The 25,890-nt window shown below is 47.1% G+C and overlaps 1 protein-coding gene across 2 annotated transcripts; it reads right to left on the bottom strand.

The window, feature by feature from the left end:
• Positions 1–1,102: 1,102 nt before the first annotated feature.
• GGT7 (gamma-glutamyltransferase 7) lies at positions 1,103–25,393 on the bottom strand. Of its 2 annotated transcripts, none has more exons than XM_041733553.1 (15): positions 25,193–25,393; positions 17,844–18,079; positions 17,334–17,485; positions 16,005–16,122; positions 15,076–15,143; positions 14,790–14,863; positions 14,290–14,486; positions 12,187–12,274; positions 10,504–10,631; positions 10,240–10,328; positions 7,649–7,798; positions 7,413–7,530; positions 6,533–6,670; positions 5,284–5,383; positions 1,103–1,847 (listed from the first exon to the last, which is right to left on the bottom strand). In XM_041733553.1, the coding sequence occupies exons 1-15, from the start codon at positions 25,359–25,361 to the stop codon at positions 1,684–1,686; spliced, it is 1,989 nt and encodes a 662-aa protein (XP_041589487.1). In that variant the 5' UTR covers positions 25,362–25,393; the 3' UTR covers positions 1,103–1,683. The 2 variants fall into 2 exon arrangements, with proteins under 2 accessions (XP_041589487.1, XP_041589488.1); XM_041733554.1 differs by having other exon boundaries at positions 1,785–1,847; positions 5,291–5,383.
• Positions 25,394–25,890: the final 497 nt, after the last annotated feature.

The raw sequence follows: 25,890 nt of genomic DNA, 5'->3' as shown, positions 1-25,890 counted from the left end.
ACCTAGTGAGTGTGAAGCGTTATTTATTTCATTGTAGTTTTGATCTGAATTTCCCTAGTGACTTATGATATTGAGCATCCTATCATGGACTTTTTGGTCATTTGAATATTTTCTTTAGAGAAATGTGTAATTAAGTTCTTTGCCCAAATTTTAATTGGGTTGTTGAACTGAGTGTGCTTTATATGTTCTGGGTACTAGACCTTATCAGATATATGATTTCAAATATTTCTCTAATTTTGGGAGTTGTCTTTTCACCCTCTTGATAGTGTCCTTTAATGCTCAAAAGTTTTTAGTTTAGTTGCAATTCAATTTATTCTTTACTTTGTTGTTTGTGCTTTTGGTATCACATCTAAGAGCCAATGCCAAATCCAAGTCATGAGGATTTCCTCCTATGTTTCTTTTCTTTTTTTTTTAATAATAAATTTATTTTTTATTGATGTTCAATTTGCCAACATACAGAGTAACACCCAGTGCTCATCCCGTCAAGTGCCCCTTCCTATGTCTTTGATCCATTGTTACTATTTGCATGTGATACGGGATAAAGGTCAATCTTCATTCTTTTGTATGTGAATATTCAATTGTACCAGCACTGTCTGTTGAAAAGACTATTCTTTCTCCATTGAATGACTTTGGCACCCTTATCAAAAATCAATTGATCATAGATATATAGGTTTATTTCTAGACTCTCAATTCTATTCCATCAGTATGTTCAGCCTCATGCCAGTGCCAAACTGTCTTGATTACTGTAACTTTGTAGTATATTAAAATTTTTCACCTTTTAAAAAATATTTATTTATTTATTTATTCATTCATTCATTCATTCATTCATTCATTCATAAGTAGGTTCTAGGCCCAATGTGTGGCTTGAACTCATGACCCCAAGATAGAGTTACATGCTGTACCGACTGAGACAGCCAGGCACTCCTGCAGTAAGTTTTTAAATCAGGAAGCTTCATATCTTAACCAAGGTATGAAAGAAATACCCAAAATATCTAATATAAGAAACAAATGGCTGTGGCTGCTTTTGCACCACCTTACTTGCTCCCATTCCCAACAGAGCCAAACATAAATCAATCCGGAGCCATGGTTAAGCAATAGTCTTTCTTTAATTCCCCTTTGCAAATGGAAGCCCCTGAGCTGGTCCCCACCCCCACCCCTACCCACAACGTGGGGTACCCCAGATGCAAGACCCCACCTCAACTTGGTGGGAGGAAGAGAGGAGCACCCTCTCCGCAGGATGGTCCATTAAAAAAAATCCTAGTCATTTAAGAAATGAGGCTGGGGACAGGAGAAGGGAGCTGGAAGACAAGTTCCAGGTCAGGCCAGACTGGAGATGTTGGGTTTGTGAGGACCCTTGAGAAGGGTTTGCAAGCACATCCTGAAGCTCAGGGCCAGCATGGCTGAGGGAAAGAGACAGACAGCCTGACAAGGTCCTGCCTGCCTGGTTGTGAACACTGACACTTACCACCACCACCACCACCATCACCACTATCATTACCACCACCACAGGCCTCTGGATAGAGAATTTTCCTGGTACTCTGGGATAGGGCTTGTTAAGCATCCCCTCTCTGGCCCATGATCTGGGGCATCCCTGGGGTCCCCCTGAGACCAAACCTGGGAGGAGGAGGGACTCTAGGAACATGCAAAGGGGGGGAGCAGAGACCCCTGCCCCACCCCGCTGTTCTACAGGATGGTGGCTCCAGCTGCATCTGGGCTCCGAGGGTCCTTCACACCAATGATGAAGTTGTTGGTTCTTCGGCTGCCATGGACCCAGGATAAGACATCTACCTTCTCCACATGGTGACCCCTGGCTTCCAGGAACTCAATCTCTTCCTCTGTGAACTCACCTGAAAACCATGCCCCAACATGTACATATTCAGAGTGTTTAGAGCACTGGCTTAGGAGTCCTATGGTCAGATCTGAGTCCTGGTCTTGGATGCCCACTGAAGAACTGCATGACCTTGGGCAAACTGCCTTACCTCTCTGAGCCTCAGCCTCCTCATGCATAAAATGGGGATTATATGAGAAACTACCCCATGTAGCTGTGATAGGGATTAAAGGACATAATACATAGAAAGCACTGAGTTTAGAACCTTGCATATAGTACATGATAAATAATATATGGTCATTCCTAATATTGCAAAAAAGGGCTGTGGGCTCTTCATCTCCACCTGCCTAGGCCAAGCTACCATCAATCCTTGTCAGGATAGCCAGGTCGCAGTCATTACGGCATAGCCCACTGACTGGTCTTTCTGGTTCCAGTCCTGCTTCCTTACAGCCAATTCACAGAGAGCCAAAGGGATCCTTTTAAGCCATTAGTCAGACCACTCACTTCCCCTTCTCAAAACTTTCCAACAGCTTTGATGACTCTTAGAAGAAAATCCAAAGTCCTTACCAAGGACTCTAACACACAACAACATTATCTGGGACCTTACTACCTCTCTAAACTCCTCACTTCCTTCCACTCTCTCCCTTAATTAACTCTGCGTTAGCCTCCTTGCTGTCCCTCAGGTAGGCCAAACATGCTCCTGCCTCAGGGCTTTGCACTTGCTGTTCTATTTGTCTGGAATGCTCTCCTCCTAGATAGTCACAAAACCGGCTTCATTACTTCATTCCAGTCTTGAGGGAGAACTTCCCTGACCACTATCTAAAACGGCAGCCCTGTCATCTTTACCTCACTTTATTTTCTTCCAAAGTACTTAATGTTACCTGTTTACTTATTCATTTACTATGTCTCTCTCCATTAGATTATAAGCTTTTGGAAGGCAAGGATGTCTTACTATTGATCCTCAGTGCCTTTACATGGATGAATGAAAAAATCCCTACCTTCTTTTTTTTTTTTTATATAAATGTTTTTTTTTTTAATTTGTATTTATTTATGATAGTCACAGAGAGATAGAGAGAGAGGCAGAGACACAGGCAGAGGGAGAAGCAGGCTCCATGCACCGGGAGCCCGACGTGGGACTCGATCCCGGGTCTCCAGGATCGCGCCCTGGGCCAAAGGCAGGCGCCAAACCACTGCGCCACCCAGGGATCCCAATCCCTACCTTCTTATGTAAGTTCAGGTCCTTGCCATTTCTTGCCTGGCCCAACAGAGTTGCTGTTTCCCCAACTTAACCACCCCCCACCCTGTTTAATCCATTTCCCCTACATAAAACCTTTCGGGTCTATTCCACCTCCACTCAAGTGGATAAAGTCCATGCTTCTTAACATGGACCTTCATGATAAGCCCTGTAACCTCACCTCCTACTATTCCTCAATAAAGATCTGGTCTTCTCCTTTCTTCAGGTGAGATAATTTAGGGTAGTTCTTGAGGTAAAGATAAAACACTAAATAGCAATGAATAACCAAGTCAGAAATGTATTTCACTTTCAATCCTTTGGATAATGGCAAGGACTAAGTTTTAGTCTGGCCTCTAACATTTCTAACCTCCTTTTTCAACAGAGAAAGCAGGCCCCAGAACCTTCTGAGGAAACAATATCCACCTAAAACCTACAAATAGTTGATTATTTATAGCGATTTAGTTTTATTTGTGGCAAATGATGCTACTTTTCCATTTGTGATTATGATATAATATTTACCCTTAAATACACTTATTTTGAAAAGGAAATCCATTTATAGATGCATATATGTAAATAATGGTTCAGATGGTATAAAAATGGGGCAAAATTCATGAAGGTGTTGGATAAATTCTAAAGTTTAGGAAATAATGTCTCTAGTCTAGCAGGCCCCTGGCTGCTCTCTGAGCTATTTTTTCTGACTTTTGCCCATTTTTCCACAACGTTCTAGGTTCTGGACATGCCAAATACCTGCTCAGGCTTCAAGGCCCAGCCGGTTGTCACCTCCTTCATAAAGCCTCCCAGAGCCCTCAGTGGATGAAATTTCTCTTTGCCAAGCCTCTACTCCTCATGCTCCTGTCTCAGACTGTGAGTTCCTTAAGGTGGGCTAGGATGAATCAAAGCCCCCTCCCTCCCACTAAGTAACTTAGCATAGAGCTTCACATTCAGCAGAGTCCAGAAGTTATTATCATTATCCAGGATCCAGAGTGTTACCAGCCAAACCACAGGGTGTGACTGCTGAGGACTTAGGTCTGTGACTTTTAAAGTGCTTCACTCTAGGAGATACGCTATAAAGAACGGAGTCTTTGGTATCAGCTAGGTATATGTTCCAATCTCAATTCTACCACTTATTCCATGGGCATCAGTTTCTTTAATCTATAAAATGGGGATGATAATACCAAGTAGGGGGATCCCTGGGTGGCGCAGCGGTTTGGCGCCTGCCTTTGGCCCAGGGCGCGATCCTGGAGACCCGGATCAAGTCCCATGTCGGGCTCCCGGTGCATGGAGCCTGCTTCTCCCTCTGCCTGTGTCTCTGCCTCTCTCTCTATCTCTCTGTGACTATCATAAATAAATAAAAATTAAAAAAAAATTAAAAAAAAATAATACCAAGTAGGCAAAGACTATGTCTCATTCAATGTTCTATCCCCTTTGGACTTGCATAATAATACATCGATACATCTGTTGTAATAAAAATTCTTCAAAGCTGCACATACTTTCCCATTTACAAAATTAAGTTGTGTCTAAAATTAAGCACCCATACTTCTTAGAGGAAAGTCCATTTTCTTACTGTAATCTACAAGGTCCATGATCTGGCCCCTGCCTGCCTCTCTGACCTCATCTCACTCTCACCCTGGCCTTTTTTCTACATTTAAAACATGCCAAGCCCATTTCTGCCCTGAATTCTTTGCATACATTTCCTTAGTCTACAAAATCTGTCCCAGTTCTTTGCAAGGTGGGCTCCCTCTTACTCTTCAGATCTCTGCTTAAATGTCACCAAAGAGAAGCCTTCCCTAGTCATCAAGTCAGTCCTATACGTCAGTCTGCAGAGCATCTATTTCACTTTTTTATATTTCTTGGATTACTTATTTTCCTGTTTGCCTGTAAATGCTGTATCCCCAGCACCTAGGATAATGCCTGGCACACAGTAGGCATTCAATACAAACTGTTGAATGAATGGTTTGTAGAATGAGCAACTGTATCTTATTTTACAAATTAGAAAACTGAGGCTCAGAGTGGAGACATGAATTTCCCAAGGCCACACAGCCAGGAAATGACAGAACTGGTTCCAAGCCCCACATCTTTCACTGTTCCAAAGGAGTAGTTGAAAATAACCAAACTTTCACTGGAAGGAGTTGCACTGATGGAGGCAGGGACACCCTGGGGAGGAGCCCCTTTCTCCACCGGCCTTTTGTCCACCCCATGGGGATCTCTGCTCTGCACTCACTGTCCACCTGCAGAAGGTTGGACTGCAGGTCTGGATGCAGACGGCCATGGGCCAGGCTGTCACTCAGGTTTCGGTTCAAGGTCAGGACATTCAGTAAAACCTGTGCGTGGGCAAGAGGTAAAAGTCAGGGCTGCCCCAGAAATGGGGATTCAGAACCCCCCAGGTCTCACCCTTGGGCCAGACTTCTTACTCTTTGGAACCCTTACACTCGGGGTATTATCTGAAGAGTTTTAGAAGACCAGGTAGGCTTGTAATGGCTGTCCCCATTTCATAGAGGCGGAATCCAAGGTCCAGAAAGGAAAAGTAATTCGCTCCAGAGTTAGAGAGAGCCAAAGAAGAGGTACCACTGGCAGTCTCTTATAATCTGGTCTGGAGCTCTCCTCCCTTTTCCCTGGCCAGGACAGGGTTAATAGCCCGGGTCATCTAGGGCACAAAGTGGGGGATTTTTAGCTTAATGGTTAGGAGTGTGTGTAGGCTCTCAAACCAAAGTGCCTTCCCATTCTTATCCACTGGACCTAACTTCATAACCTCTTTGTGTTTTGGTTTCCTCATACACAAAGTGGAAATAAGGATACCTCCAAATGTTGGGAAGACTAAAAGAGCAAGCACATGTAACACCATGCCTGGTGTTCAGTAGAACTCCATAGAGGCTAGCTGTTGTTACTGTCTCCATTTTACAGATGAGAAAACTGAGGTTCAGAGAGGTTAAGTGAATTCCCCAAAATCACACAGTTGGAAGTTGGTAGCACTTGGGCTGGGTCCCAGGGCTATCTTATTCCAAAGTTCAGGCTACTTAACTCACCATCTGCTAAATTAAGTGCCTGGCACATACATCAAATGTTCAAAACATTTGTATAACTGTTGTGAGACATTCTGGAGAGTAGGCAATTCCTTTCAAACTCAGACCCTAAAGAGGCCTGCTTGTATACTCAGATCCTGAGTAAAGGTATCATAGGACTTGAGGTTTCTTTGACAGACCTAGGCAACCTAGATTCTATATTACCTCTCAGTTCCACTGACCCATGATTTACCATGCAACTTGGAGGACAGGGAGCTTTAGGGCTCCATTTTGGCAAAGAAACTCAGCACAGCCTATGTCCCCAGCGCCCAGGATGGGCCTGTCACAAGGTAGCCTCAGCCTATGTTGGTTGAGCTAGGGATGAGAACAAGCCAGAGACACAAAGACATTACAGTTCAGGCCACACCCTGGCTGCTGGCCACAAAGGGCCTACCATGGAGAAAACCTCACCTGGGTCAGGCCGCTGAGGCCCCGGGCAGCTCCATTGGCCCCTAGGGCGAGGTAGGTCCCACACAGTCCCTCCGCTGGCCGGACCACAGTGGGCAGCAAGAAAGACAGTGGTCGCTTCCCTGGCTGCACCGAATTCTCCTGTTGTCAGAGGACCAAGTCCACAGGGGATAACAGGTAGGGGAAATTTTCATGGGAGACAGGTCCCTTCCCAGGTAATAGCTTGCTGTCTCTGAAATGGGCAGGGTCCCTGGATAACCAGGGTGGATAGTGGGCCCACTGACTTGCTATGAGGCTACCATGGGTGGTTGGGGAAGGGGCCAAGCCAAGACAGATAGCTAAAGGGAAGAACAAAATAACCTCCACCCTGGTCATCTCTATCTCTTGTTGTCCTGCCAGGGACCCAGTATGCAGGGGAGAAGATTACTGGCCTCTGATTAGACCATAATTTCTATCTCCTTCTTCCTTTGACCAACAAGAAGCTGAGCCCCATCAGCTCAGCATCACACAATCATAGACCATTGTGCTGAAAAATGCCAAAGCATCAAATGGGGGTTAATATCCTTATGGTACAGGTGAAGGAATTGAGGCCAACAGAGGAGGCAAGACTTTCCCCAGGTCACATAGTGAGACAGGGACAGAGTGGGATGAGGTTTCTTCAGGCCCACCAGGCTCCAAGTCCTAGACTTGAGCTGGGGATGAAGTGAACCCCTTGTTTAGGTTCCTTTTCTTTTCTTTTTTTTTTTTTTTTTTTTGGCTCTTTTTCTTTATACTAGAAGTTCCTAGAGGAAATAGATAGGGGCAGCCACATTGCTGTACCTCTAGCCACATTGCTGAGACCTAGCCTCAAGGTCCCCATGGGAGGAGGGAAGCAAGGCCCTACCAGGCTGGGTGCAGAGTGATTAGCAGTCCTGTTGGGCCAGGAGAAGTCTAGCATCTGGCTGTTGAGCAGAATCCCCGATGGAGTGATGAGGCCACTTCCAAAAGGCCGATTCAGGGAGCTGGGGGTAGAGGTTAGGGCCGGGTGAGCCCTGAGGCTACCCTCATTCCCATCTAGCCCCCACCTCTTCCTGATCCAGATAATCCCCACTGCCAGGTTCTATGTCTGAGCTGGCATACCTGACCATGGCCACAATGAAGTCATCAGGGCCCATGATCAGCACCTGAGCAGCTGTGGGGGCCCCATCCAGCTCATAGACAGGCAGAAGTGGGGCAGGGGCCGCCTGGGAGTCATTGATGTGGCCCCGAAGGTAAGCAGCTTCTACCTTGCTGAAAAGACAAGGGGTAGAAGATTAATACACAGCAGGCTCTCATTACACACCACCTACCACACTGTGGTGCCTGTTTGTGCAATTATTTGATTAATGTCTCTCTCTTCCACTGGACTATTAGGTCTATAAGAGCAATCTCTCATTCTGAGCATATGGGAAATATCCAGGAAATCGTTGTTGAACTGGCTTGAGTTCATTTAGGTGTTATCCAGATTCCCTTTTAAAGATTTATTTATTTATTTATTTATTTGTTTGTTTGTTTGTTTATTTATTTATTTTTTCATGAGAGACACACACACAGAGGCAGAGACATAGGTAGACGGAGAAGCAAGCTCCCCACAGGGAGCCCAATGCGGGATTCAATCCCCGGACTCTGGGATCATACCCTGAGCTAAAGGCAGATGCTCAACCACTGAGCCACCCAGGTGTCCCCAGATTCCCTTTTATTTTATTTTTTTTTTAAGATTTTATTTATTTATTCATGAGAGACACAGAAAGAGGGAGGCAGAGACATAGGCAGAGGGAGAAGCAGGCTCCATGCAGGGAAACTGATGTGGAGCTTGATCCCGGGACTCCAGGACGATGCTCTGAGCCAAAGGCAGATGCTCAGCTGAGCATCCCCACTCTGAGCCACCCAGGCGTCCCCCCAGATTACCTTTTAGAGCCAACTTTTATTTCATGCTTGAATCAAGAGTCTTTTAGTTATGCAACTTTATTTACTCAATCTTCTCTTTGAAAATACCTGGGGCATAGTGGATGTTCAGATAATACTGATTTTGAATGAACAAACAATTCATTTAACCTAATATTTGTAGTTAACTGAAGTTTTATTAAGAGTTTAGTCAGAGGGATGCCTGGGTGGCTCAGCAGTTGGGCGCCTGCCTTCGGCTCAGGTTGTGATCCCAGGATCCAGGATCAAGTCCCGCATCCAGCTCCCTGTGAGAAACCTGATTCTCCCTCTGCCTATGTCTCTGCCTCTCCTTCTCATGAATAAATAAGTAAATCTTAAAAAAAAAAAAAAAAAAGTTTAGTTAGAGAAGAGTTTTGTATACAGGGATCTTTGGTTACTATTAGAATTTTTTGGAATGCCTCAGTGGCTCAGTGGTTGCCTTTGGCCCAGGTTGTGATCCCGGGGTCCTGGGATCAAGTCCCGTATCAGGCTCTTCACAGGGAGCTTGCTTCTCCCTCTGCCTATGTCTCTGCCTCTTTTTGTGTCTCTCATGAATAAATAAATAAAATCTTTATTAAAAAAAAGAATTTTTTTCAAGGCACAGGAAGACTTGGTACACAGTAAGTCCTTAATAATTACTTATTGGAAGAATTACTTGAATGAATTTAATATAGGTGTGTGTGTGTGTGTGTGTGTGTTTTAAAGCTAAATTGAAAACAACATGCAGTTCTCCAGACTTTTTAAAGTTTGGCTGAGAGTTCCTTACTGAATAACTGTCAGTGTGGTGATTCTAGTTGATTAGAGAATGACAAGTTACCAAGGATTACCGAAGACTCTCATTCCCATTTCGACCATAGAGGCTGGAGGCCACACAGAAGAGGAACAGAGGGCTTTGCTTCAAGTGGATTGCATGGGTGGACAGGGGCTTTGTTTTTAGCCCCCATCCTTGTGGCCTTGAGCTGCTTATTGTTTTTGGTTGCTGTTCCTTTTGCTTTTTAATTATAAGCTATTAGTCTTGTCTCATTGTTTTCAACTTAGTTCATAGAGTTGTTTGAGTAATACTACAAATTTATGCTAACTATATTTTTGGTTTCTGATTTTTCCTTAAGCTAGCCTTTCAGTCCATCAGAGTAGCAATTAAATAGCAACCATTCTTACTCACCCCTATTGCCCATAAATACTACTATTTGTTGGATATTTATTTTGTGCCAGACAACGTGCTAAGCGCTTAGCATATATGACCTTAAATAGTCCTTATCACAATCTCATGAGTTTGGCACCATGATTGTCAGACAGCCTGGTAGAAACTGAGACAGAATTTAAATGACTTGCCCAATGTACAAAGCTAGTGTGTGGTGAGGCTGGGATTTGAACTGAGGCAGTCTGACCAGAGCCCACAGTCTTAATAGGATGTTATGCTGCGAGTGTAGATACAGTATAATCAAAATCCCCATTGCCTCAGGTATTTGCTTGAAGACTTTTTATTGTTCTTAGGCTTTCTTTTTCCACTAAAAAGGGGGCACAGGTGGGCCCAGATATGTGCCCTGCTAGAGTCAGAAAGCTTTGAGAGCCAAATGACACAGGCTAACTCATCATACAAATGGGGAAACTGAGGTAGGTTCTGGGAGAGGCAACTAGTTTGAGCAGGAGCTGAGCTAAAACTGACTTGGGACTCCAGGTCTTATTGCTTTACTAGCTGCTTTTCACCTGATCCTTTCCTCACACCCACCACCACTTCTGTGCCCTGAGGGTCCTGCCCTGGGACCCACCTGAGCATGTCATCCATGCTCTCAGTGATGGTAGAATCGTAGACAGGATCTCCCAGTCTGCTGGCCAGGGCTAATGCGATCTTCAGGGTCTGAAAATGTAATGGGGTGTGGAAGAGGCTGCCAGGCTCCTCCCAGTACCCACACTAACGATCCTCATGTGAGAAAACTTGGAGGTTAGTCCTGCCTCATGGCAGCACCCCCCCCGCCACCGACCCATCTCCCAGTGTACCAAGACCCAGGGCAGGGTAGAGGGGTTGGCCTTGCCTCTGCCACCCAGTGAAGAGCCTGTTCCCGGGACACCAGTGTGGTGAGATTGAAGCCTTCAAGGATGTTGAGAGCACTGATGAGGGCAGGACCTGTATGCGGGGGTGGGGGACTGAGAACCAGGTGGCCTGGAAAAAAAAAAAGAAAAAAGAAATGACCAGGTGGCAGGGGAGGGGTCAAAGCATCTCCACATTCCACCATCACATAGATTGAGACTACTGCACTGACCCCTCATCAGACAGGGAAACTGCATTGAGAGGCAAAGCATTGAGAGGCAAAGGAACCCACATAAGTTCAGATGGCAAGTAAAGGGCAGGGCCAGGACTTCAACCCAGAACACTGGTCTTCAGTTTCCTCTTCTGCACAAGGAAACTAAGGTCTAAGAGGTCTGTAGTCTGCCCAGAGTCATGATGTGTGCAGAGCAGGTGTCCAGATGTCCAGAGTCCTGAACAACCATGTGTCTCCTTTTAGCTCCTCCCACAGGGCAGGATACTATTCAGGGCCACCCCCAAAACTTTGTGCAAGCAGCAACCTCCTCATCCTATTTGAGGCCCCTGTTATTAGATGCTTGGACACTGAAGGAATAATGATAATATGTGACACATAACATTAACATTAACTGATTAACTCATTTAATCCTCATGATGGGTAATGTCATTATCCTCATTTTATAGGTGAACAAACTGAGGCACAGAGAGGCAGCTGGTCCTGTTTACAGGAGACAAGGGAAACCCAGAGCACTCAAGGTACTGGCATTGCCAAGAGGACCCAGGCTGGGGAGGAGAAATATAAAATCAAATAAGCATTCAGTATCCACTCTGATCAGGACTGCATCATCTCAAATCTTCATGGGGACTCTGAGAGGTAAGCACTACTATTATCTCCATTTTCAGGAGGGAACCATGGCTCAGATTGGGAAGTGACTTGTTCAAGGCGAATGGCACAGCTAATACTCAAACCCAGGTCTTCCTGGTTCCAAAGCTATGCTCTTCCTCTGCTCTATATACCATCACTTCTGGTAGAAGAATCAGGGTATAGGGTGAGGCCTGGAAACCTGAACTCAGAGGTGACCTGTCCTGGGGCTTGAGGTGATCCAGACCTCCTAGAGAGGAAAGAACCCGAGAACTTTCTGAGGGACCTAGGAACCCACCACTTTGGGTTCAGCAAACATGGACTTCACCCATGTCATAAGCTTGGTTTTCCAGGCTCCTTGCTAGTTTGAATTTGGTAGGTTAAGTTTCATTCCATCACTGGGCCTCAGTTTCCTTTTGACACAATGGGGGGACAGGTCTATAATTGTTTTGAAAAGTTTGTTCAATACAAAGCTAGATGGACTCTGGTCTTATAAATTCTTCTTAGGAAGTACAGAGCAGTGGGAGTGGGGCTGAGGCAACATAGAGCCCAACAAGAAAGTCAATGGCCATAACCCCAACTTCTAGGCCTGACCCTCTGACTCTGACCAGACCTCCCTTCCCATATCCTAAATACTTGGGGTAACTGACTCCATGACTACTTCAGAAGGTGGACTGGCTCTGGCTTGCTTCAACAGTTGGCTGCCCAGGCAGCTCACTGCCTCAGTTTCTCTCCTGAAAAATGGGGAGGAGTCTCTAGGCCAAAAGGAAGTAGCCATGGACTGGGAGGCTTCCCCTGAGCAGGGACCCTGAGAGCTGGGAGAGAGGTCACCTCTGTACACGCCACACACAGGATTCTCCACGAGGGCACTGTAGTTGCTGAAGTCCTCCTCAGTTATGACACCCCCTGCATGCTGGGCCTGCAGGGGAGAGAATGACCCCACCACAGCTGTGAGCCATACACTACACAGTGAGCATATGGGCTTGGCCTATGGTATATGTTTGAATCAAAGACAGATTAGATGTTCATAACTTTTGTGCCTTATGAAATTTCCATCATGGCCTTTAGGGACCCCATTAGCCCTGGGTACCCCAGAAAAAAAGGAAGGGGAAAAACCACTACCACTGAGCACCTATGTATCAGACATTCTATGAATGATCTCCTTAGATTGGCATCCAAGACCCTTTGTGATCTGGCCCCTGCCCACCTCTCCCACCTCATGTCTTGCTATTCCCCAGTGAGCTCTATACAGCCACCAAGAGTGACCTACAGTTTCTGAACTCATGACTCCATGCCTTGAACATACTACATTCTCTGTCTACGTAAAGGAATGTTTCTGGGGCACCTGGCTGGCTCAGTCCATAGAGCATGCAACTCTGAGCATTTTGGGGTCCTGAGTTCAAACCCCACATCAGGTGTAGAGATTACTTGAAAAAAAAAAAAGGGACATTTTCAATTTACAGCATAACTTGCCTATAAGATATCAAAATCAAATTCTTTATTTCACTACAATTAACTAAAGCTACTCCAAAACTGTGAACTCTGGATATCCTGGTAGGAATGACCCTCATTGCATATAACCAAGCACTCTATTGATCAATGAACCAATTTTGTACAAACCCTTGGGCTTTTTACATCCTTTCCAGCAGGGTTAATTTTCATTCCTAAATTAGCATAAACACTAGGAATCCTCTCTCTCTCTCACTCTCTTTGTGTTTTTTAGTACTTGAAACCTCTGACTTCTAATCCACCCTCAGTGAACTACACACCGAATTTCTTGGATGGTATGTGTTCCTTTGTTGGTCAAGTTTATAAATTTAACTTTGGGGTTTTTTTCTTTTAAAGCTCAGATAGTCTTTGTCAGAGTCTCCTCCATTTCCTTCTCCAGAAGATCCAGGTGTGGCTAATCAGAGTGTTCCTTTTCCAAACCAGGGGCTGGTTTGGGGATAGTCATAAGACCTCTGACAGGCTGATAAGATATAACCTGGAGGCTTTTACTGTAACTATTGTAATGAGGCATGCTCTTTCTCTGGGATAATTTGCTAGAAAGATGGCCAGTGCAGAGCAGGAGAGGAAGAGATCTGACAGAGAGTGAATTCAAACAGAAGAAAGTAGAGTCATGGCAGAAAGAGACAGACAGACCATTGCCTAGCAAAGTGGATGGAGCTGTGGATCCAGGAGACCTACAGCCAGTACTCTGCTGGACTTCCCAGTTAAGTCCATTTGAGATTGGTGTCTATCTCAGAGCCATAACTCCAGTGCCCAGCACAGGGTCTGACACCGAACAGGCACTCTGTGAATGTAGAATGAATGGCAGACCAATTTAATTCCCACAACTGAATGGTAGAGATATGTATAATCACCCCAAGATACTGATGAGAGAATCACAGAGTTGGTCTATGAATCCTTATCTTGAACATAATTTTCTATTAGGGGTTTTGAATTACTGACAACAGTTCTCAGAACCCATTACTACCTCAGACTAAGTCTTTCCGGTTGGTTGGTAAGCCCTTGTGTCAATATCCCCAGGCCTGACAGTCACCAGTGAAGGAGGGGTTTCCCTTAGTCCCTACAAAACCCAAGAGCAGGATGGGATTGCGGGCTCAGGAAAGCTGAGGCTGATCCTAGGTCTCTGCCAGGCCTGGGAGGGACAGGTCAAGACCCTATACAGGTTGGCACTAGCCCTAGGGGGCCCAAGGGCATCTCTCACAGTTCCATCATCCCAGGGGGTTCTTTGTGCTGCATCCCATTAGCTGCTCCCACCCCAAACAACCACTGATCTAATTCCTACCACCAGAAGTTAGTTTTGTCTATTATAGAATCCTAAGTAAATGGAATCACCAGTAAATTTATGTAGAAAGACAGAAAAGGAAGGAAAGGGAAGACGTCCCTGCAGTAGGGACCTTCGGGGCAGAGGGCTCCCCAAGTGCTCACCTCGGCCACCATCTCCAGTGTGAGATTACCTCCTGCGTAGAAGGCGGCAGGGCCCAAGGTGCCCAGCACATCCAGCACTGCAGCCAGGTCAGGCCGACGCAGCAGTGAGCCAGGTAGTGGCGGGTGGCCCAACGGCAGGAATGTCTCACGGAAACGCTCAGATGCATTGGGCGGAGGCTGTTCAGCCAGGGCACGGGCTGCAAGTAGGGACAAGAGGTTGGGCAGGAGGCTGAGATGCCCTATAGGTGGGTGGCTGAGTGGCTGGCCCTAAGAGCTCTGGCCCCCCAAGCCTGTTATGGGGGAGGTAGGGGGTGTATATGGGCCCTTCCCAGATCCCCTCATTTGAAGCTTAATCCCTATGAGGGTAGGATGGGTGGGGAGGGAGCTAAGGGAGCAAATGGAAGAGAGGTACTTTCTGGCTTGGGCCCCAAATCTCTGAAGTTCCCTCTTTCCTTCCCATCAATCTCATGCCTTTCTCCCCACCCCCAGGCCCCACTGACCTAGATCATGGGTCACGTTGAAGCCATCTTGGGCCACAGCTGCTGCGAAGGCCAGGACTTGGGACCATGGCAGCCTGGGGGGGCCGGAGAGCAGGGGGTGGAGGAGATCCTGGGGGGAGGAGGAGGGGTCCTGGGGGAAAGGGGGGTCCTGGGAAGGTGAGTCCTGGCAAGGGAAGGGGATATTAGGTGGGGGAGTTGGGAAGGAAAAAATCCAGGAAGGTAGGAGAGGGCCACCCAAGGAGAGATGCAGGCAGGGGCCCCTGGCCCCCAGGGGGAAGGTCTTTACCTGCCATAGAGCTGGTGAGCTTCATGTAGCCCCTTCACCATTCCGGGGACCCCCACCAAGAGCCCAGGCTGGGCAAGGCGGGCAGGCGAGGGAGAGAGGAGACCAGGTCACTGGAAGGGGGGGGCTGGGCTGAACTCTGCAGAGCCCCAAGCCAGGGATGGGGGCTGGCACAGGGGAAAGACACAGGCCAAGTATCCCAGAGGAGGGACAAGCTCTCCCCAAGAAGGCATCCCTCCCATTTCCCTGACTTACTATCAGCGAATGCAGAAAGGCTTCCTTTATCTATCATAATTGAGGGATTTATAAATTAAGAAAACCCTTTAAAGAACCAAAACATAACCAATTAAGATGGAAACCTGTCTACATTGGATTATATCTACTCCTGGCTTTTAAAATAATGGACAAGGGACTTTCATTTAACCTTTTCATGATCACACCACCATTACTCAGCTGTGATAACTCAGGCATGTGCTTGGCTTTTGCCACTGTACCAAATACCTGTTTTTCCAAGTTTGTTCTATTCCCTCCCTTGCTCTCAGTGGATGGTGGGTTTGCCTTTAGCAGTTACTCTTTACTCTTCCAATATGTGTGTGCTGGAAGAGTTATAGTCAATAGGCTCCGAATGAGATGTGTGAGTTATAGTGCAGGAACTTTGCAACCTCTTAGGCTGTGTTCAGGCTTCCAGATAGGTAAGGTTGCCAGAGGAGTAAGGTGTTGTATTGCCTGTTATCAACCATACAGATCTTTTGGTACATGATTTCATTATTTTATTTGGGGGGCTGCCTATCTCCCTCATAACCTTAAGAGCACCCTGCTTCACTCTTTTCCTCACTTCCATAATAATTACCCAGCAAAGTTATGTTTAGGTTAGCAGAAGGGCAGTGAAGGGGGACCACCCCTGGATTCTCTCTTCTCACCAGGGTCCCCACCTTGGTTTCCCAAGATCTCTGCAGGGCCTCTTCCCTGAGGGCCCCTGGTGCAGACTCCCGAAAATCAATTAGGTGGCTCTCATTTCTTCGGATGTCATGTACCAGCATCACGCCCCCACTGGGAGAGACACAGAAGGGGAGGTTGATAAGATACTACCCCTCTAAACAATTAACCTCCCACCCTTTAATCCCCAGTGATGATGGCTGTAGGCTAAGTTTGTCACAGGAGTCAAATGTCTGAGCCCCCTCTAGCAGGGATTCAGAGACTCAGCCACTATACAAGTGCGGGGAATGAAATCAAGGAGGTTGGGGACCTGAACGAAGACCAGGGACCTCTTCTAGCCTGTTACTTGAGACTTTAATCCCTGATTAAGGAAAACTCAGAGACTGGAAGAGCAAGATGTTCTACCTCCTGCCCCCACCCTAGACCACACAGATGGACCCCTGCCAACTTCCTGCACCTGCCTCTATGGTATGCCCAGGCTCCCTCTCCCAGGACTGAATTATGTAAGGATGGACTGTATAGCACCAAACGGGGAATTTCTTTGGTAGGGCCTGCAGGGCTGGTATTGCAGGAGTCAAGCTATGGACTTTTTCAGTTTGTCCCTTTTCTGTGACTTATTTCCATCTGAGATGGGAGTTGCATCTGAGATGGTTGGCCTGACCCAAGTTACATAATAAGGAAAGATGAGCAATAGGGAGTGGTAGGAACTATGGCCAAGTGGACAGCACAAGCCCCATCATGCTATTTAGCCCCAGATAATTGCAGCCATGTGGGTATGTGGACAGAGTGTTACCGGGTCTCCTGATTATTCAAGAGATGTTGAAAATCTGGATTTTTATGAAAATTCTTAACTTTTTAACAATAGCAAACAAATTTTTTAAAGTTTACGTGTAGAAACCAAACTAATCTGTGCACTGGGTATGGCCCATGAGTGGCCAGTTTTAAGAGTTCTCAGCCTGTTTTCAGAGGACAGAGGGTCCATGGTTTTTTCATCATGCTCACAGGATTTGTTTTAAGGATTTGTAAACCGTAAAAGTTCAAGTACCCTGCCTTAATAAATAAACTATACCTCTACCTGTGCACTTTATAGTTTATAAAAGCCTTTCCCCAGTTAAAAAAAAAAAAAAAAAAAAGCTTGTGAAAACACCTCCTCTGACTCCATGTAAGGAGAAGGGGGTAGAATTGGGTGTAGAAAGACAAAATGCAAGGAGTTAGGGCCCAGCTGCCCCTCTGGTCAAACTCGAAGACCAGGGCATGAGGCCTACAGACCAGGGTACAGAAATAGATCCGGGGAAACCCAACCTCCACAGCTGGGAGCTCCTTACCCGCCCAAGCCAGAACTGTGTGGAGCCACGATTCCCAAACACAGGGCTGCTGCCACAGCGGCATCCACAGAAGATCCCTGTTTACTGAGCACCTCGATGCCCAGTGATGTGCAATGGGCAGCATCAGTCACCACGGCACCCTGGTGAAAGATCTGGGGAGGGAAAGGGGACTTGGTGGGGGCAGTAGGAGCCCCCTGCCTCCGTAAGTCATCACCAACCCCAGAACCCCCACAGGTGTTGGGGGTGGGAGCCCCGCCTTCTGGTCCTCTATGATTTTCCCCATACTGTCTCCAGTGCCTCTTACCTGATCAAGTTCCTTCCTTGTTCTGTCCTGCTCATACCTTGAACCCTTCCCTTTGGGACCTTCCTCTCCCCTCTGTCTTCTCTCCTTTTCATTTGCTGGCCTCCTCCCCCACTCAGCCATTCCTCAATGCAATTCCCAAGGTCTCCACAAGTACTTCCCCACTCCCTCATCTACAGTTTCCTCCTCCTGCCCCCCAACTCCCTCACCTGAGGGTCCCCGAAGTAAATCTGCATGACGAGTGCCACAGTGACACCCGTGGCAAAAGTGAGGCAGGCCGTGACAATGACTGTGAGTCCATCCTGGCGGCAGGAACACTCGGCAGCTGCCGCAGAGAACGGATCCTTGCGCGTCTCCCGCAGCGGTGACCCGTCCTGGCTGCCCATCTCGGACGATGTGGATGGCAGCCGCTGCAGCCTCGCGGACTTCAGGAACGAGTCCGGGTCTGTGGGGCGGCAGTCAGGTGGGTCTGGGCACCTTACCCCGCCCTGCCCGCCCTCCAGGCGGTGCTATTCGGCGCCGCCCCCCCCCCCCCCCCCCCCCCCCGCAAGCAAACCCCACTGGACAGCACTGCTCGCCCTTTGGCGTCTGCCCAACGCACCCCAGAACCGGGACCGTGGAAGTCCCAGCTGAGTAGAGACAGGGACCCTCGGCTGGGTGACAGGAGGTTGGATGCCAGGCCCCTACCTATACCAAACGTCCTGAGATCTGAGCCCCAGCCAGGACCTAGGACTCAGGGCAAATAACACTTCCTGGAGTGGAGGGGGTTAGGGCCCTCCCTGGAAACCAGATCCTGCCCCAGCTGGGGCCCAGCCTTCTGTGCAAGGAAGTGGCTACAAAAACTGTGGACAGACACTGGCTTCCAGCCTCTCTTGGCTTGTCCATTCACTCATTCAGCAAATACAGAGGGCCTGCTATGGGTCTGGTCCTATGGTAGATGCTAGGGGAAACAAATAGACAGTTGCTGCCCTCTTGGGGTTCACAGACCAGTGGAAGAAAAGAAAATAAACATGTAAACAAAGGAGTATATCATTACTACCTGTAGCAAGTGTTATGAAGAAAAAGAAGGGTGAAAATGATAGAGAATAATGATGTGTGTTGGGGACTTGGCTGGGACTTGGCAAGGCTTCTCAGTGGAGGTGACTTTCAAGCTGAGAACTAAGGGATGAGAAGGAGCTAGCCATATGTAGAACAAGGGGTGAGTGTGTAGAGTGTTCCAGAAAGGAACAGTAGGTACAACCAGCCCTAAGGTAGGAATAAGCTTGATGCAGTAGGAAAAAACAAAACAAAAACCCCAAAACCAAACCAAGGCCTGGGTGGCTTTGTTGTAATGAGCAAAGTGAAAGAGTAGTGTGGTGGAGGCTAGACCAGGTGGACCCGGCCCCCTTGTGGGCCTAGTAAGAAGCTTGGATCTACTCCTAGGAACCATGGGAGGCCAGTGCAGAGTTTTAAGCAAGAACCGGAATCCATCTGTTTTATATTTTAAAAAGATCCCTCTGGCTGCTATATGAAAAATGAATCTGAGGACAGTAAGAGTGGAGATGGGGGAGACCTCAAAGCCATTTACTTGTTGGGTGACTATGAATGAGTCATTTCAAGTCATGAGCCTCACTTTCCTTATCCTAATAATGGAGTTAATCCCTAACTGGCCAAATGAGTACAAGGATTCCATGAGACGATGTCTACCAGGCACTCTCTAATTATTTCCATTCCTTTTCTACCTTGGCCTGTGCTGAGACCTTCTTCTATCCATAGCTTCTCTCTTCTGGGTTATATATTAGCCTTGAAACCAGTTCTCTAAATGGCCTAAAAGTCCTGGATATTTGTGAACAGTAAAGAAATAGCCTAGTACCTTGACCTTAATACCCTTACTGTATGTACAATGTGTTTTAAAAAGTTCATTCATTGTGATGCCTGGGTGGCTCAGTGGTTGAGTGTCAGCCTTTGGCTCAGGGCATGATCCCGGGTCCTGGGATCAAATCCCGCATTGAGTTCCCCACAGGGAGCCTGCTTCTCCCTCTATCTATGTTTCTGCCACTCTCTGTGTGTGTCTCTCATGAATAAATAAATAAAATCTTAAAAAAATAAAAATAAAAAGTTCATTCATTCAATAAATATTTTTTGAGTACCTGCTATTATGCACTAGGAGTATAACCCCTTTAAAAAGTCTGTGGGAGGGCACCCCCGGTGGTTCAGTGGTTTAGTACCGCCTTCAGCCCAGGGCCTGATCCTGGAGACCTGGGATCCAGTCCCATGTCGGGCTCCCTGCACGAAGCCTGCTTCTCCCTCTGCCTGTGTCTCTGCCTCTCTCTCTGTCTCTCTTTCTCTCTCTCTCAGGAATAAATAAAAATCTCAAAAAAAAAAAAAAAAGTCTGTGGGATAATGCTGAAAATCGACTGTTAAATTTTCCTGTTTAAAATACTGTCATGGCTCATCAATGCCAACATGATAAAAATCCAAGCTCCCTGGGCAGCCCCGGTGGTTCAGTGGTTTAGCGCCACCTTCAGCCGAGGGCGTGATCCTGGAGACCCGGGCTTGAGTCCCACGTCGGGCTCCCTGCATGGAGCCTGCTTCTCTCTCTGCCTGTGTCTCTGCCTCTCTCTTGTTCTGTGTGTCTCTCATGAATAAATAAATAAAATCTTAAAAAAAAAAAAATCCAAGCTCCCTGACCTAGCATTCAAGGCCTTCCATAATTCACCCTCCCCCTTTTGTGTAAATAAGAAGCCACATACATCTAGAGATAATTTTTAGAAAATATTTATGATGGTTACTTTTGAGGAAAGATACTGAAGGTAGGAATGTGATGGGGTGGGAAGATTTCTTGTTTGAAATTTTTACTACATATAGATTTCCTTTTTTAAAAAAAATACATAGGGGCAGCCTGGGTGGCTCAGTGGTTTAGTGCCGCTTTCAGCCCAGGGCCTGATTCTGGAGACCCAGGATTGAGTCCCACATCGGGCTCCCTGCATGGAGCCTGCTTCTCCCTCTGCCTGTGTCTCTGCCTCTCTCTCTCTCTCTGTCTCTCATGAATAAATAAATAAAATAATATATATATATATTTAATATTTTATTTTTTAAAAGTGATCTCTACATCCAACATGTGGCTCAAACTCACTTCCCCAAGATCAAGAGTTGCACTCTCCATCGACCAAGCCAGCCAGATGCTCCTAAATATATATATATATATATATATATATATATATGCACATATTTTTTTTTTAAAGATTTTATTTGGTGATCCCTGGGTGGCTCAGCGGTTTAGCGCCTGCCTTCGACTCAGGCACTATTTTTTCTTAAAAAAAAAAAAAGATTTTATTTATTTATTCATGAGAGACACAGAGAGAGAGAGAGAGAGAGAGAGGGAGAGGCAGAGACATAGGCATAGGGGGAAGCAGGCTCCATTCAGGGAGCCTGATGCGGGACTCAATCCAAGGACTCCAGGATGATACCCTGGGCCGAAGGCAGACGCTAAACTGCTGAGCCACCCAGGGATCCCCAACACATATATTTTTTAAATAAAGAGCAAAAATTGTGGGCAGATAGGAATAGACAAGAGGACTTTTACTTTCCTTCATTGTTTTCTTTTTTTTTTTGGATCATAAACATGTAATTTATTTTAAAATTTTTATTTTTAAAAAAGAAACCTGTCTTCTGGAAGCCTCCTTCAGCTGATCATACTTGCCTCTACTTCTCAGCACCAGCACTTCATTTACACAGTCTGTAAATAAAACTGGAATTCATTCAACAGACAGATGTGAAATATCTACCATGGGCATAGAACTCTTCATGGTCCCTAGAGGTTTCAAAAGAAGTGCAGGAAATGGCTTTGAACTTGTATTTATTGATGCTGACTATATTTCAAGCACCTTACATACATTCCCTCATTGAAGCATTCCCATAACTTTATGAGATAGGCCTACTCTCTCCATTTTACAGATGAGGAAACCTGAGGCTCGAAAAGGTGAGATTACCTATGTAAGGTCATAAAATGAGTCAATGGCAGAAGCAAGAGTAACTCAAAACCTCCTTTCCATTGCTCCACAAGGCATTGGGAGCCATTCCACACTCAAAAACCAACCTTATAGGCTAATTCTAGTTGATACTTCCAGGTACATGTCCTTACATCTGTTTTCTCCAATCAGCTATGAGGGACCAGGAGGGGAAGTGATATGGCTTCATCAGAGTTGGACTTAATCAAGACTTTTTAGCCCATCAATCATTAAGTTATTCATTTATTCAACAAAAATATTTACTGAGTACCTTACCATGTAGGCACTAGGACAATAATACCATTGATTTTACTCCTATGTAAGAGCAACAGCAGGATACTGGGAAAAGGTTAGTTTGGAATCAGAAGAAACAAGTCTTTTGGGAGAAAGATGATGAGTTTAATTTTGGCAATTATAAACTTATGGGTCAACAACAGGAGTTGTCTAGAGGCAAATAGCCTAGTATGCATCTGATTTTTTTTTTTTTGCATCTGATTTTTATCTGCTTAGATGCCGTTTCTATTCAATTTTCTTTTAGAAAACAACACAGAGTAAGAGTGAGTGTATAAGTCTAGCCCTTTGGAACAGGTACCTCTTTACAGAGACTGGTTGAGAGACAGATATGTATGTGACCAGCACCAGGTCAATGAGACACAAACTTAGTTCTATTGCTGGAACTATTGGAAAGAGAAAGGCTTTCCTTCTGTCTAGGTTGCTAAAATGGTAAGGTTTAAACCCGTTGCTGTTGGGGGCATCTTGCCCCCACAGAATGAGAGGCTTTCTAAAGATGAAATCCATAAAAAGGAAGGCAAAGCAAAACACAAAAGCCAATTCTTTTTTAGGTACCTTGATCTAGTTATGCCTGAGGCACCATATCCCTGAATTTTTCAGTTATGTTACCCAATAAAATTCTCTTTTAGGATTAGCTCAGTTTTAACTGAATTTATGACAAAAAAAATCCTGAACAGAGTTGACCTGGTAAGTCTAGAGCTCAGAAAAGAGGTCTTGGCTGGAAACTAAGGTCATCCTTGACTTGCTTATTCCTTTAAGGGCAGAATTATTAAAGATTTTTAAACCAAAGAATGACATGATCAGAAGTTCAGGGTGGTAGGTGGATTGGGGTTGGGGGGGCAGAGGACAGAGAGGGGGTAAGGAGTAGCTAGAAGCCTATGGGTAATACAGGTAAGAAAGGATGGGGGCTTAGGCTACAGTGGTGATAGCAGGAATGACGAGATGGATTGCAAGACACTTAAGAGGACAGAGAGCATCTGATTACCATTTGGAAGTAAGAGGAAGGAAGAAAGTCATGGGTAGCTCCTGGGCTTCTCTACCTTGGAGACTGGATGAATGGCAGTGTCATTAATGGAGAATGACACTAGAGGAAGGACAATTATGGGGAAGAGATGATGAATTCAGCATAGAACATCCTGAAGGTGAGGCACTTGCAGGACATCTAGAGGCAGATGCCTGGGACAGAGAGGAACTCATGGGCCTGGAGCTCAGAAGAGAGCCAAGACTCTCCCCAACCTTAGAGTGGTCACCATTTAGCCCTATTTCCCACAGGGTCCGCTGCGGGGTACTTGGTACTTGGTTCTGGGGAGTGGCAGGCTAAAGGCTAGCTGGGCACAACCAAGGCCCTGGATAAGTGGATGGGGCAGTGCCAGGAGGTGGCACCTCCAGGTTGAGAACATAGGAGATCATGTTTGCCAAAAGGCTAGTCCAGCTGGCTAAAGGAGCCTTGGGGCTTAGAAGTAGTACTCTGAGACACAGCATTGAAATGACTACATAGATATGATGGTAAGGGTACTTGGAACATGAGTTCACAACCATGACATAAGGTGCAGATTCCCAGAAGCTCAGGTGACAAGGGTCTCTGCTGGATTTTTGTACAGATGAGAGTGGAACCTGTCTTAATTCTCCAAGGTAATCCCTGAGGTTTGAGAACTCTCTCCCCTGTAATTCTTTCATCCTGAGATCGCTCATTTATTTATTTATTCAGTAATTTTTATTGAGCCTTTAGCACTGCGCTGGAAGGTGGAGAAAGGATGGTGAACAAAGCAGTCACAATCCTGTCCTCATAAGGCTTATTGTTCATATAATCACAGGCTTGATAAATGCTAAGACATTTATAGGGAACCAGGAGATAACATGTCAGGGGCTTCCAATCTCTGGGTTAGGACAGATAGGCATTCCTAGTTGAGCTGGAAGAGGGAACTAGGGCTCAGGTCAGGGCAGATGTGCCCATTGTCATACAGTGAGTCAAGGTAGTGCTGGAACCAGAAGTAGCATTCCTGACCCCTGAATAAAGGGCCTGGTTTCAGGCTGTTATCCACCAGGACGCATGTTCTCACTACTTTCCCTGCTACCTCCTGATTCCAGGGTTACTCCCTCCAGAAAAGAAGTTTTGATCTGCAGCGTGGACATCTGATGCCCATAAGCCTCCCCAGCCTTTTCTACTCCTCCCTCCAGGTAGCGTACAGTCTAGTTAGGTTGGCAGGGGCTGCTAGGAAGGGCGAGATAACTGGAAAATTGTGGAGAGGGAAAGAGTTTCAGGCTATCAGGCTGGGAATAGCTATAGAAGGGCCATGCTAGAGAAGGCTGGGTCAGAGAGGCCTGATCTGCCAGGCTGGTAAGGGAGAGAGCTCAAGTGCAGGCACTGGGAGGAAGAGTGAAGCAGAAGGATGCTCTAATGCCAGGAAGTGACGTTGAGGGAAAGAGGGATGGGGGATGGAGGATGAAGAATGGAGAGGAGGATAGAGCTGGGCCACATGGATAGGAGGGAGAGCCCTAGGGAAGAAATGCTCAGAGAGCTCTTGGCCTTCAGGTCTCCCTCCCCCTCCCCAAGCCCTGTCTCCCTCCTGCCTCCTCCCACCCCTTGCAGTCTCTTCAAAGGCTGAGAACACAGTAAAATTCTGGAGCCTGTTTCCTAGGGGGCAGGGTACCTTACTAACATCCTGGCCTGATCCATGCCTCCGGAGGGGTGAGGTAATCCACAGGGCAGCAGAGGCACTCTGGTCCCCAAGGACTCTGAGAGGTCATGCAGTCCATCCCCCTGTCTCCCAATACCCGGCGCTCACAAAGGGAAATCATATTCTCTTTACCCCTCCCGGAACACGAAGATATTCTCAGCTTCTCCCTAAGGTCTGTCCTTCCCACAATCCACGGCTGTGGGGAAGTTCTTAAGACCTAGCCTCTACCCATCCTGCTGCAGTCTGACTTGGTTTCTCCTATCTTGTTCTTTGTGACAAACGGACACCCTCTTCTAGGTGGTCACAGCTGTCCCCTAGGCTCTCCTCTCCAGCATTCCTTCCTTATTAGTTGGTTCTTCCCAAGAGGTAACCCCAACCCCTGCTACTGCAGTTCCTGGCACCGTTCTCCCTTGTTTCATCCTAAGCCTCCAAGGCAAAAATGCATCTCCATCCCCACTAATGAACAGAGACATGGGAGGAGAAGGGAGAGGTCCAGGAGGAAGGGGATGAATTAGGGAGATGGAGACTGGAGGTGATGCTCCGCGCAGATGAAGGACCGGGGACGTCCCAGGGGGCAGGGACGGGGCCAGCGGGCCTCACCGGTATCGGGGTCTCCTAGGAAGGCGTCCTCGTCCTTGCGGCCCCTCAGAGGGGCCGCGGGCGCCGGCTCGTCCTCCGGCAGCCTCGGGAAGCTGGTGATGCTCATATAGTCCACGGGCGAGTAGGCGCCCAGGGCGCTCTCCTGACTGGCCTCGTTCTCCGCCGCCATCCTCGCCCGCGCCCCCCAGCAACGCAGCGCCTGCCGGAAGTGGTGCGGCGGGAGCGGGGGGGGGGGGGGGGGGGAGGTGAGGGGGGCGGAGGGCGGGGCCTGAGCTCCCGGGCAGCCAGGAGGGGGCGCCTCACCACAACCCCCACGGGCCTCGGGATCTGACTGCGCACCCCTCCCGCTAGCGCTGTCAGCCTGCAGTGGACCGGCAGGTGGGCGGTGCGCGGTCTGCACAGGGCCTGGAGAGCGTCCTGGGAGCGCGCGGGGGCTGAGGTGGGGGTGGAGAAGAGCGCTGCAAGCGCGACCTTAGTGGCTAGGGACACTTTATGCAGCCCAAGGGCCAAACCCCTTCCTCCGTCCAGTTTGAGCTAGAATCCTTCTCAGACCCCAGACTCTCTCCTCAGCCCACAGACCTTCTTCCACTGACCGCGAACCTGTCCTCGGCCCCAGACTCCTCTTTGGACTTTGATCTCAGACTCCTCCTCCGACCCCAGACCCCTCTTTCAATAGACTTGTCCTTCATACACACACA

Source organism: Vulpes lagopus, chromosome 18, assembly GCF_018345385.1.
Source record: "Vulpes lagopus strain Blue_001 chromosome 18, ASM1834538v1, whole genome shotgun sequence".
Classification (NCBI taxonomy): domain Eukaryota; kingdom Metazoa; phylum Chordata; class Mammalia; order Carnivora; family Canidae; genus Vulpes; species Vulpes lagopus.
The sequence above is the reverse complement of the archived record's forward strand: the minus strand, read 5'-3'. Positions and strand labels throughout refer to the sequence as shown.